This window comes from Nuphar pumila, chromosome 4, assembly GCF_984573655.1.
Source record: "Nuphar pumila chromosome 4, dmNupPumi1.hap1.1, whole genome shotgun sequence".
Taxonomy (NCBI): domain Eukaryota; kingdom Viridiplantae; phylum Streptophyta; class Magnoliopsida; order Nymphaeales; family Nymphaeaceae; genus Nuphar; species Nuphar pumila.
Window position 1 is genome coordinate 112743005 of NC_143252.1, and position 15222 is coordinate 112758226.

The 15222-nt window shown below is 38.8% G+C and overlaps 2 protein-coding genes and 1 pseudogene across 2 annotated transcripts; 1 reads left to right on the plus strand and 2 right to left on the minus strand.

The window, feature by feature from the left end:
• Positions 1-1401: 1401 nt before the first annotated feature.
• Positions 1402-2919, minus strand: LOC149840618 (CRIB domain-containing protein RIC4-like). The gene is made up of 3 exons (XM_090004502.1): positions 2324-2919; positions 2091-2216; positions 1402-1794 (listed from the first exon to the last, which is right to left on the minus strand). Exons 1-3 carry the CDS (start codon positions 2448-2450, stop codon positions 1574-1576), a joined length of 474 nt encoding a protein of 157 aa, XP_089860628.1. The 5' UTR covers positions 2451-2919; the 3' UTR covers positions 1402-1573.
• Positions 2920-3126: 207 nt separating this feature from the next.
• LOC149840619 (pentatricopeptide repeat-containing protein At4g33170 pseudogene) lies at positions 3127-5016 on the minus strand (annotated as a pseudogene).
• A 5322-nt stretch (positions 5017-10338) lies between these two features.
• LOC149840620 (nucleobase-ascorbate transporter 1-like) lies at positions 10339-15010 on the plus strand. The gene is made up of 14 exons (XM_090004503.1): positions 10339-10414; positions 11907-12004; positions 12081-12257; positions 12348-12448; positions 12534-12609; positions 12692-12751; positions 12837-13024; positions 13193-13289; positions 13387-13473; positions 13827-13885; positions 13973-14064; positions 14149-14226; positions 14491-14651; positions 14744-15010. The coding sequence occupies exons 1-14, from the start codon at positions 10339-10341 to the stop codon at positions 14954-14956; spliced, it is 1563 nt and encodes a 520-aa protein (XP_089860629.1). The 3' UTR covers positions 14957-15010.
• The last annotated feature ends 212 nt before the right edge of the window (positions 15011-15222 follow it).

A 15222-nucleotide genomic window follows, 5' to 3' on the forward strand; every position in this document is an offset into this window, starting at 1 on the left:
GTAGTTCCTTATCCATCATTAAAATGGACACCAAATAACCTTCTCCCATGGCATTCATGTGCAACATTGCATTTTCAATGAGAAAAACTTATTTTACTAAAAAAAGTGTCATTCTTAAGGTTCTGTTTGGGAGCCATAGTTGGGAGCGGTGACGGGATTCATTGTCTCCATCTCCATCAATTCTATTTTTGGATTTATAACCCGAAGAAACCACACCCGGCTCGAAGACCTGGTTGCGCTGGCTCAGCCTGCCATACCTACAGTCAGTGGCGGCTCAAGAGAAGTTGAGGCCCTAGGTGCGGCCTCCAAAGGCCCTAATTATTTTTTTCATTGTACATAAAAATTCTATTATTTATTAAAGGGGTTGTACTTTTTTTTCTTAAATTCTCAATATCTTCTATATTTACTAATTGGGTTCATATATATATATATACTAATTTTTTTCATTATACATAAAATTTTTATTATTTATTAAAGGGGTTGCACCCTTTTTTTCTCTTAAATTCTTAATATCCTCCATATTTACTAATTTGAACATCCGTTATGAAGGTAAAACCACACTTCAAATGGAACTTATGTCCGATTGGAGCATAAAATTGGAAAAACAGACTCTAATAAAAGACTCATAAAATCATGTAATGGGATAATAGTGCTTTATTTTCCTAAAATCACCTAAACAGAACAGCATTTTCAATACATTGCAAACAGACACCATCAAACTAGAACAAACTCACACAAAACAAAATTTCCCTTTTTTCCTATTTCAGTCAGGAAAAAGCAAAATGTCGTGTATGCACTTGGAGCGAAAGGCAAGTTAGCTTTGTGAACTCCTTTCCTATAATATACATCAATAAAGTTCACTCAAATTGCTTTGTTTTTTACACGTATCTCCCCTTCCAATTTTTATGAGGTTTGAGGCCTTTACAAAATAAGAGGCCCTAGGCGGTGGCCTCAAATCTCAAAGATACAGTCGTCGTGCTGACAGCCTAAATCTAGGATTGGAATGCTGTTTTTGAGAGAGGAGACAGATATCAGAGTGGCGCCGCTGTCATCGCTGCTACCAACAACGGCTCCAACAGAGCATATTTCACTGCTGTCATGTTGCAGCACCGTAAAACAAACTTTCTAATGAGGAATATAAATCAGCCATCCATCTCGAAAATAATAGACGGCTTGAACAAGGTTTGCTGAAAAAATTATCAAGTTGGCATTGGCTACCAACCTTTTTATAAGACCCCCAAGTGGGTCTGGTCGGAAGCCGTGTGGTCCAGACACCCTGAAACAAAGAGTATAAATTGAAGTGGGACCTTATGATTTAAGGGGACCATACATGTAAATGACAATATATCTCCCCACCCTCCATTTCCCAAATGGATGGCAGACGTGAGATTCCAGACCAACTAGAAAAGATGTGTGCATTGCATGGAAGATAGAAAGTGGCAGTAGTAATCCGACTTAACAAACATAAATCTTTTGAGTAAAGACAAAGTGAACATGGGAGTTACTCATTAACTAATGAAAAGGTAGAGCCACCATATACATGTCCAAACCGGCCCCCCTCTCTCTCTCCACGTTAATTAAACTTGGTACTGATCTGTCCATCTGCAACAGCCTGTGCAGCCATGGCAAGTTCAAAATCTTGCAGAGAGATAGAAGGCAGGGAAAGCAGCTCAGGTCCTTGAAGTTCTTGCCAGCTCTTCATGGTTGTTGTTGAACCATCCAAACCTATATGAGCAACGTGTTTTACATCTGTTGGAAGCCCGATCTCCATTTCCACAAACTCTTCCTTGTCATCTGCCATGAGAAAACAGTCATCAATTTAGGAACCAAGGTGACCTGAATTTCTTGTGCCATCAGTGAATAACTAAGACATGCAGTTACTGAAGCGAACCAGTGACGGTTCGCGCTGAGCTGCACCAATTTGATGTTCCTTGGTTGTTGGAACATGTCATTTACTAAGAAAAGCAAGCAGAAGTAGCCTGAGTCAGGTTGTAACTGACCAACTAAAGATAAAGAACTATTCAAGAGAAGCTTGAAAAACTTACTGACAACCAATCTCAGATATTAGAGTGAAAAATATAGGTGATTACCAAACAATTGAGATAAACTCGCGAGACTCCTAATCAATCTTTGTAATCCAGCAGAAAGTGCGGATTTTGGAACAGTCAGCAGTCCCAATGAATTCTTCATTTGCATAATAGAGACAAACGCTTCTCCTTTTAAGGGAAAAAGAAATGCAAGAAAAACATGAGCACAACAACAATCAAACAGAACAAAATTTTAAGTACAAATTGAAACATAGATCGGTTAGAACAGAGGGTACCTCCTGGATTGTTATGGAGTTCTGCTTTTGCTTTCTTTGGATTCTGGAGTTTGACTGAAATACTGGACTGAGAAACACATCCAAATGGAAAAGGCAACAGGGCCAATCTCTCCATTTGATTTCTCATGATTCTTACTTGAATGAAACATCAAGTGGTAGCAGTGATTGTTTATATGGGAAATTTTTGCTTGAAATGCAAGACAGAATGATTTTAAAGCTTGGAGAGCAAGAGATCCACCAAACCCTCTTGCTGAGAGGGTATAACATGGAGTTGGTTGGTTTTGTTAGTGGGTAAACTGTGCCTCTTAACCTAATTTTCCTCCTTAATTTTAATTAGTAGGGCAGGCCCACTTCCCACAAACTATGTTCTTTAATATTCAATATAATATTTGATACTGTGGGCCATTGGTCCATCCCCATACCTTGTAGACTAAGACATCAAACTGCCAATAATATTTTGTCTTAGTTTTGACGCCTGATAAGAGTAAATTGAAAGGTATGCAAAGGATTCAGGCATGGAGGTTAAAGTTATGAACTTCAGCTTCGCTTTGAGTTGAAAATGGCCTTCCCATGTACGTAGGCAACATTTTAGACGATGATACAGACAGAAATCAACAGGCATTCTCCTTCACCTCACTCTCTCTCTCAGTAACTTTAACATGCATACTTTGCAGCAATGTCACGGACTCACAGTAGCCAGAAACATAGAGATTGTTCACAAGACAAACTACATGGCAAGATGTGGTCCGATCGGACTCACCATCAGCAAGGACAACCTCTTATTGTTCATCTTCTGCATCCTGTTACACCAAATTTGGATTAGCAGAATAAGCAGCCTCCTTTAATCTCTCAGCTAGACTTTCCAAGTATGAGTAGATCTCATCTGTTTGTGGGTGTGACCTGTCTCCCATTACAAAGGCATGTGCTTTGTTATTCAGCACAATCCATGAGCATCCTGGGTTCTTTCTCACCCGTTTGCTTTGCATCAATTGCCTCACATCTGCTGCATTCTCCCACTTTCTTGACACAGACCACACATTAGATGAGAGAACATAGGATCCATCATCACATGGTTCAAGTTTAAACAGTCTTTCCGAAATTCGCTGGCCGACCATAATATTATTATGAATTCTGCAAGCAGATAGCAATGCCTTCCAGACTACACCAATTCGATCGATGCCATTCTCCAGTATAAATTCTTCAGCTTCTTCCAGCTGTCCCGCACGACCAAGAAGATCAACCATGCACGTAAAATGTTCTATGCTTGGGACTATGCCATGGTCTTCACACATTAGTTTGAAATAATCACACCCTTCAGTTAACAACCCTGCATGGCTGCATGCAGACAACACCCCCAGGAAGCTTATCTCGTTTGGCCTAACACCCTCCTCCAACATCCTCTCAAAATAATGTACTGCCTCTCTTGCTAGACCATGAAATGCACAACCAACTATGATTGATGTCCATGGCACAACACTGTGGTCCTTAATTCTGTTGAACAAAAGTCGCGCATCATCTATGCTGCCACATTTAGCATACATGTCAACCAAAGAAGTCCCTACAAATGAATCAGAAAAGTTCGAAGATTTCACTATTTGGGCATGGATCTGCTTACCCTGCTCCAGAATGCCACTTTCAGCACATGCCATACTTACCGTTGCCAATGTGAATTCATCTACTGGAACACTTTCATCTAACATTCGACGAAACAGCTTAAGAGCATATTCACTTCTTCCACTCCGAGCATACCCAGAAATCACCGAGCTCCACGAAACTGCACCAGGATTCATCTCCAAGATTAGCAAAGCATAGTCCAATTCCCCACATTTGCAATACATATCTATCAATGAATTTCCTATATACCAATCATAATCAAACCCAAACCTTTTCAGCAATTGGCCATGAATCTGCTTTCCCAAATCAAGAACCACCAACTTCGCAGCCAACACTAGAGCCATGCAAAATGTAAACTCATTGAAATCCAGTCCTACTCGCTTCATATCATAAAGAAAACACAATGCCGTCCTATCATCCCCACCATGCATATACCCTGAGACAATTGTGTTCCAAGACACAACATCACGAAATGGAAACCTATAAAAGAACTCCAGCGCTCCATCCGTATCACCAACCTGCACATAGGCACCAATTATTCCGTTCCAAGAGACCACATCTCGTTCAGACATTCTGTTGAACACTTTGCACGCTTCATCCAGACACCCACAATTCGCATACATGCCCACAATCGAATTCGACAAAACCATATCAGTAACACAACCGGAAACAATCATCAATCCGTGCACGCTCTTGCCCACCAACAAATCAGGAAGCTTGCCGCAGGCCTTCAGCACGCTGGCGAAAGTGAAGGGGTTGGGAACGAAACCACAAGACACCATCTGGCGGAAAATGCTTATAGAGGTGGTACAGTGGTCTTCTCGTGCATAACCGGCGATGAGCGACGTCCATGACAAAACGTCTCGTTGGGGAATTTCGTCGAACACTTTGTGGGCGGAGTCAAGCCTCGAGCATCTCACGTAGAGGTTGATGAGGGCGTTGTCCACGCACAGGAATCGGTCATACGCTAGCTTTGCTGCGAGCGCATGCACAAGTTCGCCCTTCCGAAGGGCACCCTCTCTGCAGTATGCCTTGAGCAAGCGGACCAGATCAACCTCACCTCTCGTCCAATGCAACATTTAGGGGCCGTTTGTTTAGCGCCCTTTCCCATGAAAGAGGCTCTCTTTCACAGGAAATAAAGCCTCTTTCTTAGAAAGAGAGAAACAAACACATGGATGAGAAATATAAAAATACAAAAAAGCAGCTTCCCTGTCAAAATGAGTTCATAGTACCACTCCCGTGGGGAAGCACTTTCCCTCTAAATTGACCCTTTCAAAGGAAAGGGGTTTCCTGTGGGTGGGAGCATAACAAGCGCCTCCTATCTACTAAAAAGGCTTGTTGACACCTACTGTGAGCTAAAAAATAAGCCCCACTGGCGAAATGCAGTCACGTGTTAAATAATATTCGTCTTTGTTTACAGTATTAGCACCAACGTCACTAATTCCAAGAAGTGAAAATCCTGCAATACATAGAAAAATCTGTTTTTTTTTGGGAAAATTCAGCAAAATATTGGCATGTATAAATTATAAAAATAAAAATATTAAAATGTTGTAAAAGTATTGTTTATCTATAGAAGGCAAATGGAGGATAGGCTTTGCGGTTGGTAACAATGAGGGCTGGTTTATAAACCTTGGTTGGATCATGAAGGGACGTTGCAAGCCTAACCCCAGCTTGCCTTTCATAAAAAAAAGGTCTTGTGAATTTTGGAGTTCTTGATTGTGATGGGGTTTGGAAGGATAAACCACCTGATTGGTGGCCTTTAAAGGATTCCATATGGATTCAACCTTACATCCTTGGATCTGTTTTGGATCCACTGGTTAAATTTTGAATTTGGATATGGATCTAATGAGCTCCGGCCTGAATTCGACCAGTTTGCACCCCTAAACATCAAGAAAAGGCTATCGTGCTGCCACTTGTAAGGGCGATAATGAGACTCGATGAATTAAATTTAATTGGGTTTTGGAACCTAAACCCATACTCGATCCAGCTGAGTTAAGGCTTGCTTAGGTTGGGTCTGGTGTTTGGTTCAGGTCAGGGCCGTAGCTAGGATTCATGTGAGGGGGGGGGGGGGGGGGCAAACAGGGGTGTAGGAAAAAAAATTTTATTTGTGTGATAGTCGGGGGTTTGGGGGCAGCGGCCCCAAAATTTTTTTTTTTGAGATAAAATAAAAAATGGCTACAATTATTAATAAAAATCTATTTTATATGGACAAATCAAACTATTTGCTGCAGTCAGGGCTGGGCTAGGACTGGACTGGACTACAAAAATGGATAAAAATCTATTTCATATGGAATCAGGGCTGGGCTTTAAAAAAAACAAACAAAAAAATTTAACTGTTTCGGGAGGCAGGACTGGGCTACAGCCCAGTCCTGCCCTCCCCCCCCCCCCCCCCCCCCTAGCTACGCCCTTGGTTCAGGTTGGCTCAACCCAAAAGGGTTGGAACCAGATCATATTATTTTACCCCTGGCATGCATTTCCCCTTCTCATTTAAATAGATAAAATGAACAAAAAAAATTCTAATATCATTATACACATTTTAACCTTCTTATGAATTTATTGCAGTTTAATGTTTAATAATGCAAAGAACTAGAAGTTAGCTAAAAAAATAACTAGAAATTAGCTAAAAAATTGCTTTAGAATGCATCATCTACTATTATTATTTTTATGGTAAAAAAGAAGCCGCTTCTACTATTATTAAATTAAAATTACCAAATTATTTTCTGAAAATTTTGGTTGATTTTTACTTTTTTTCTTAAAAAAAAAGACCTTTAATGTAAATTTCAAAAATACCATCACCTTGAGGGTGGTTTGGTATTTTTTTTTCGTCGAGCACTTCCAAAATTAATCTAAAACGATAATCCCTTTGTGTGTGCGCGGATGTGTGTGCAAAAATTGTATTTACAAAATTTGTGAAAATTGTGGTTAGGATTTTTTTTGAAATTGTACACGGCTAGAGGCATTTCATTTTCTGCACATTTTTTTTTTAAAAGTCTAGCTGAGGTTAGGCACTCTGTAACAAATATCACGAGATTTATAAAAATCTGGATAATATCACAAGAAATTGCCTCAAAGTTTAAAATGGTAATTTCTCACGAGATTTTTAATCCGTGACAAATATCATGATATTTACCATTTTTGCAGATATTTATCATGAGTTTTTCATTTTTAAATGTGTTTTATTTATATTTTCATATAAATATTATTTTTTATTGCCAAGATTTTGCCGAAAAAATGCAAGATTTATGAAAAATTTCAAAATCTCCTGAGTTTGACTCTCAAGATTTTGCCGTTTTAAACTTTTGTCACTGTGGTTAGGCAGACCCCTACCAGTTATACAACTATACCATTGGGTTTTGAACCTGCAACGTCCCAACACAAGGTGACTTCCACTAGCTGCTCCAACGGTTGCATCTTATGGACACTTTCGAGGCATTACTATTCATCAAGATTTTCAAGTCAACTATTTTGCCCAATGTTGTCAGTATCGACCGATACATATCATATCAGCAGAAAATGGACACGACACTAACCTGAATCGGTTATTTTTTAACAAATATAAAAATGCTTAAATTAATTTTGTAATAATATTTTAATGGTTCACGTGTCATGTTATGATTGACACAATATTTTTTAATTATTTTTTAGCCAATTCAGAACTATTCACTTGAGAATCGTACGGGCCGATTCGCCTGAATTCGTTGGCCAAACGATTCAAGGCCAATACCGATACTAACAACATTGATTTGCCCATAAAATGGAAAAGTAGTTACTCATAAATGTAACTGGAGAGTTGGTGCATGATAGCATTCTGTGCTAGCATGTGGAAGATTCTCCATATATGCCTTACATGGTAGAAAGATATGACACCACAATATTCTCCAATACAAGGTAGAAAGCTATGACACGATATAATATTCTCAAAAAGCATGCCTAACAAGCCAAATGCATGAATCACATGATCCCCCCCCCTCTCCTTACCAAATATTGTTTATTTGGATGGTAAGAAAGCTGAAAAAAAAGGGGAAAATTATATATATATATATATATATATATATTGGAGTTGCAATCTAGGGCTGGGAAATGAGATGAGCCGCTCGTAACTTAGTTCGAAAACAGTTCGTTTGAACTCGTGAAATAAGCTCGACAAGCCGAACATGAACAACCAATGTTTGGCTCGGCTCATATAGGCCTGTTAATTAATAATAAATATATTTACATATATTTTTCTATCATAGAGTGTAGATGGCTGTAGCGTTTGGCTTGTAAACAATAAGTTTAGAGTTCAAATCTTATTGCTTAGAAATTTGAAAAGGTTATTTATTTTGTAAATAAGCCAGTTGAGCTTGACTCAATACTTTTAGGGTCCAAATTCTATTATTTTTAACTCTAATTATCTTTCTTTGTAAATGAGATGGCTCTCAATTAGGTCGGTCTTCTCATGAACTCAAGCTCGACTTGGCTTGACACAAGAAATGAGCCGAGCTTGAACACCCTCTATTCGGTTTGTTCAGCTTGTTTACCAATGTAAACTCCACCAGATGTGGATAAAGAAATAAGACACTGCAAACCCCTTTGACCTTTCCAAGCCTTCAAAGTTAACTAACTGCATTTTTTTACATGGTATGATCAATGGAGCTTTAGAGTAACAGGAGAGCTTTTACTGAGTTTCAGTGAAAATGAGGCCATTTAATAAAGCTAATGTGTTCTAAGTGCACTGTGTCCTTTTTAGATACCTATACATTTCTAATTGATGGCAACAAAATTGATTAGGGATATGTGTTCGAATGAACATGTGATAAAGTAGGCATTTTTATGCCCATACCTGTAATTTTGGGTTTGGGTCAGGTGCCCAGTACAAACACAACCCATTGACAGCCCTAATCCTGATCCATCACCACAGGAGTACTAAGCAATCCAATGTAGATTCCTCAAATCATCCAGAACCCACTAAGACTGGCCAAAAAGATAACCAACTTAAGAAATGAGATGACTCATCTCCAAGACCCATTTTAACCAAACAATCCAAACTGGATCCAACAAATCATCCAGACCCAACTAAGACTCGTCTGACTGGCCAAAAAAGCAGGGTGACCCTCAAAAGATGTGCAATGCCCAACATGATTCTGTTCCCCATCTTAACCAAAACATGATTCAAATTAAACGGTTAGACCCTGTGTAACGGTTACATGCCCAACAATATCGCCGAGAAATTTGAACCACTACGGCTACTTTTACTGTCCTCTCACCTTCTAGCCTTAATGAAACAGAAAAATATTAATTCTGATGTTCATCAGACTTCATCCTGCATCACACTCGATTGCTGTCAGCAGATGCCGTACAGGTGTTTTTCAGATAATCTAACCTTTATTTGGTAATGACAAATCAACCTATTTGGTTTAATTGCAACTCTCTGAAACTTCTCACAAATCATGAAACCTAGCCCTGCCATTTCTTCTCTCAAGTCACATTTTGTGTAGGGATGGCAGTGGCATTCTTCCTGTTTAGGTGGCTGAAACTCTCCATAATAATTGTACCAAACTGTTGGCCTTTTGAATCTTTCTTTTACGTGCAGGCCTTCTTATCTTTTTATGCAGAGCCCAAAAGGAGTAGGGTTAAGGCTTATGAATATTTGGGTCATCATATGAAATTTGGATATTTAATGCAGGATTAATTGAAAAAGTCAAGAAGGATATTTGTTTTCTCCTGTAATGAGGTATGAGAGATGGAATTTTTGTTTTTCCAAAACAATATAACTAGGGGAAAAAGGGTTTTTGAGGTGTGGAATTTCGTCATTGTGGTTTAATTATTGAATACTCTGATCAATTTCTGTTTTATGACACATTGGACTTTTGGATTGAGCATCATTCAAAGAACAGAATATTGGTAGGTTCCTTCTCTTTCCCCTTTGTGAACTCTCTCTCTCTCTCTCTCTCTCTCTCTGCTTTTCGTGCTTAAAGATTTGTTCCTTCTTGCACAAGAGAGCATCTTCAGGAGCACAAAAGACTAGTTCTTTTACATAGTGAAAATGAACTTTTCCAATGAAAGCCTGGCTTTTTCAAGAATTTTCTCTTTTCCACTCCACCTTTTGAACTATTATGCCTTTCATTTCATCCAACCCATCTGCTTCTCTTTCTTGTTTTGATTTCCCTGGCTCCTAGGCTTAGGAAGGTGCTTGCATACCGTGTCTCTTCTTTCTGTCTGGTGATTGCCTGTTTTGTCAAGTTACTTTCGAGTGTAAATTTGTTGTGCATGGTCAGCCTTTGAGAAGAGGCTGCAATTTTGGAAGGCCAGTGCCTTAGTAGACTGAAGATCAAGATGACTCACAGATGAAAACGAGTCTAATTTATAGATGTTGCTTGTAGACACTGAGGGCAATTCTTTGAAGGTCGGCGAGGAGCCAGATGGCAGACATAAGCCATCCTCCGCAGGAGCAACTAACAGACTTGGCATTCTGCATTGATTCAAATCCTCCATGGGGTGAGTCTCCTCAACACACTATGAAAATCTTGAAGGTTTGTAAGCATTAAGCTGGATATTGGAAGAACTTTAGCTGACTCCACTAAAGATTGGAGTTAATACTTGACCCCAAGCATCTATGTTGACACAAGTGCCACACAGGCTCCTAGTCATTTAGTCCATGACATTTTATGGACCAAGTCAACACCAAGACTCTGGATTCATAAACCCAAGGGGTTTGGCATAGTAGGATGGGGCCTAGGCGTTTGACGGGCAGCCTAGGTTCAAATCCCATGGGCGTCACCCCTTGCTTAAGCCTTGGCGACTCCCTGGGGTCGAGGGGTAAGCCCTCCGGAGTTTTATGCTGACAGGACAGCAACCTAAGTATGGCAGGTTGAGTCAGCGTGGCTAGGTCTATGCGTCTGGGGTGGTTTCTCCGAGTAAAAATAAAAAAGACTTTGGATTCATGGTTTTTTTTTCTTAATGATCTGGAGTGTTTTGTTGTTAATTCATGTTTTCCCTTTTATAGTTGCCACTGATGATGACCATATCTTTATTAACCTTGAGAAATTGACTGGGTAACTTACAGTTACACCATCTCTCTATCATGTAGGTGTGCTGCTCCAATAAGTTGCCTTATCCCATTTCATTGTCATGTCCATGTGACAGGTGAACAAGCCACCTACTGCAGTGGCCTATTTGAACCACAGAAATTAATCTAACATCAATGATACTTCGCTCTTGAAAACTTGTAAAAAATCGAACCACCGTTTATTCTTTAGTCACCTCTATGGTGCAATATCGTGAAAATATTGTGCACTTGGTTATCAACATGAAGATTGTTTATTTTGAAAGAAATGCTGCATATAGAATGCTTTGTTAACGTTGATAATTTGGTACCAAGAAAACAAAGCTAAGAACTCCAAGGCGCTCTATTTGGAGCTGCTATCTGGAATAGGGGTTGAGGGTTGGAGTTTAAATTTGGTCAAATTACTGTGATGGTAGTTGTTTGGGAGAATGAAGTTGCGAAGCTAGTTTGTGGAAATGATTAAGGAGGTGTGTGGTCTCTCATGTATTTGCACTCAAATCCGGATATGGCAACCACCTCCTATAGGTGGTAGCTGCCAATTACAAAAATTGATGGCTTCCACTTTTCCAAATCCATAAACTCCCTCTGTTTCTCATTTCCCAAACAGAGTTAAGCATAGTTCATACTTGATATTTGGAAGACTGAAGAGCATAGAATGTTAAGACGCGTGTGGAAGACTGAATAATGATGCTAAGCATGGAGTGGTTTGTACAATTATACCAATGATAGTGCTGCCATTGTCATAACAATGTTTTCCATTGTCATAATATTATTTCCCGTAAAAAGCATGCTATTTTAAGTGTATTCGGTAATAGTTCTCCAGTGACACAAGAATATAAGAACAGAGGCTGCTAGAAATGAGGTACTTAAAAGAAGGCCGACATATTTGTATTCAAATTTTGATATTTAATTTTTTTCCTGCAGATCATTTATTAATTTTGGCATTTCAGCACTATATTTTGATGCTGGGAACTTCTGTGATGTTGCCATCATTGCTGGTCCCTCTCATGGGAGGAAACGATGTGAGTCCAAATCTTAACTTAGTTGATAAACAGTGCTTATAAATCAATGAACTAATTATAAATGAATTCTGTCCAGAATGACAAAGCAAACGTGATACAGACCTTATTGTTTGTTGCTGGTATCAAAACACTCCTACAGACATTGTTTGGAACTCGTCTACCGACAGTTGTGGGGGGTTCATACGCTTTCATGATATCCATTGTCATGATTATTAAGGACTCATCACTGCAGAAAATTCCTGATCCTAATGAGGTAAGTTAAAAAAGCAGACAATTTGTTCAATGCGTTTTTATCAGCCATGATCTGAAATCCCATTGGTTATTTATTACTCAATTTTCCCAGAGGTTCTTACATACCATGCGTGCAGTTCAAGGGGCAATGATAACAGCCGCAAGCTTGCAGATAATACTTGGATTCAGCCAGCTATGGGGAATCTTTTCACGGTTCTGCAATCTTTTAACTTGAAGTTTTCCTGGAACCATTCTTAGTATTTTGCATATCTGTTATTGATTATGAATATTACTGCAGATTTTTCAGTCCATTAAGCATGTCTCCTGTGATTTGCTTGCTTGGTTTGGGCCTACTCGACCATGGCTTTCCTGTGGTAATTCCAAGAAGATTAGACAAAAAATAATTCCATATATTCATTGCTCTCAATTACTAAAATTCTGAAACTTTCATCCTAGGTGGGCAATTGTGTTGAAATTGGCATACCCATGCTTATCACAGTCACTATATTATGTTTGGTACGTTCTTGAGATGCTGTTTGGGAAAGAAATCTTGTTATCATTTTTTTTTACAAACTTGCCACATGATTTCTCTTTGATTCAGTGCCTGAGGCATATAAAAGCATGGAAAGATGAACCTCTGTTTGAGCGGTTCAGTGTTCTTCTAAGCATTATGATTATATGGGCATACTCTCATCTCTTAACTGTTGCTGGAGCATACAGACAGGCGCCAGAGAAAACTCAAGCTCACTGTCGAACTGACAAAGCTCATCTAATATCCTCTGCTCCATGGTAATTATAATTAAAAGACCCTCACTACATCTACTGCACAAAAGTATAGCAGAAAAAATACTCCCTTGGTCATAAGAATTCAAATACAGTTATTCCAAACAGTGTTCGGAGATTACCTGAAGAATTGATCAAATTGATCATGCGATCATGTTAAATAATTATATGCAGGATCAGATTTCCTTATCCTCTACAATGGGGTGCACCCACTTTTGACGCAGGCCATACTTTTGCTACAATGGCAGCAGTTTTGGTTTCTCTAATGGAGGTGGGCATGAAAATAACTTTTGAGCTTCTGATTCTTGTTGATCAATGCTGCACTGTTGAGAGAACTGGATCAGTCTCAGTTTGTCAGTTTAATGCAGTCCACAGGCTCATATATTGCAGCATCAAGATTTGCAATGGCCACTCCACCTCCTGCACATGTCCTTAGTCGTGGCATTGGCTGGCAGGTAGCACTTGAACACTGCAACTCAGGAAACTTTGGATTCTAATCCAATTTTGTCTTCAGTTCAATTTATTTCATTGGCTGGCAGGTTGATTAGCTTATTTCAAAACTTAGTATGTCTCACAAGCCAGTGCCACAAATATCAACCGATATTTTGACAATGTCGCAATCAAAATCTCACATATTTCTACTATATCATGATATTATCATGATTTTTATATGTTTTAAGTTTAAATATTCTTGACAAGTTCTTATTTTGTTATCGTTCTTTACATCATTTTCATTTTATTGAGAAAAAAATATCAATTTATCATGATATTTCTCAAGGCACTTATCCTTTTTTTCAAATTTCTGCAGGGAATAGGCATACTGCTTGATGGGCTCTTTGGAACCTGCACTGGTTCCACTGTATCTATGTAAGTCATTTTCTTCAAATTTTTCTACAGACATTGTTCGCTAGCATACAGAAATTTAATCACTGTCTAGTCTCCAACTAATTTCAGAGAGAATATTGGCCTTCTCGGGTTAGCTCGGGTTGGAAGCCGCAGGGTAGTCCAAGCATCAGCCGGATTCATGATCTTATTCTCAATCTTAGGTGTGTTGAAAGCATCATATCCGCACTCGTGCACACACACACACATTGAGCTTTTGAACTCAGCCACTTTTGTCTTTACTGCAGGAAAATTTGGAGCCCTTTTTGCATCTATACCTTTCTCAATATTTGCTGCACTTTACTGTGTTCTATTTGGTCTACTAGGTAAACCACACATCTACGAATATGCTATAGTTATATAAGCTTCCTTCACCGATCAAAATATAAAATTCTAAGACAATCAGAATTGAAAACAACTTTTTGATACCAGGTTCCACACAACTTGGGACCAAGTCAGGTGGTAACCAATCATTTTAACTTTCAACACTGAAAAAGGCAGAATGCCCCAACCCCAGATTCAGATTGTTAGGACTTGATATATTGTCCTGAACTCTAATCCAGCAAAGATATTGCCCTCATGTTTTGCAGCTTCCCTTGGATTGTCATTCCTCCAGTTTACCAACATGAATTCAATGAGAAATATGTTCATAACTGGGCTCTCCTTATTCCTGGGATTATCAGTCCCCCAGTATTTTAATCAATTCTGGCTTTCTTCTGGACATGGTCCCGTTCACACCAAAGCAAGCTGGGTAAGAATCTAAATAGTATAGATTACTGTCTTTATCAAGATAAAATATGTATAAAGTTATCTACAACATTCTGAACTTGTTCTTGTTCTCAGTTCAATGCCTTCCTCAACACACTGTTTTCTTCTCCACCAACTATTGCATTGACAGTTGCTATCTTCTTGGACAACACAGTTGATGTTGACATATCAACAAAAGATAGAGGAATGCCATGGTGGTCAAAGTTCAGAAGTTTCGGAGAGGACACTAGGAATGAAGAATTTTACACATTGCCATGTAATCTTAACAGGTTCTTCCCACCAAGATGAAAAATGAGATGACATTTTTTTCTCATACAAAGCAAGAAAATTTTCCTTCTTAAATTTCTTTTCTCAGGTAATTAAATTGCAACAGATGCCTGCTTACTCCTGCCATCTCACCTAATTACAGTTATCTAATTCTTTGGTGCTTTTTCTCGATGATTTCTTGTTCCTAAATACAGAAATTCACTAGTGATAGTTCACCATTTTTTAACGTGATTTAATTAAATTAAATGTATACAATAAATGGTTACTTGGGTATTCTTTCTAGACAA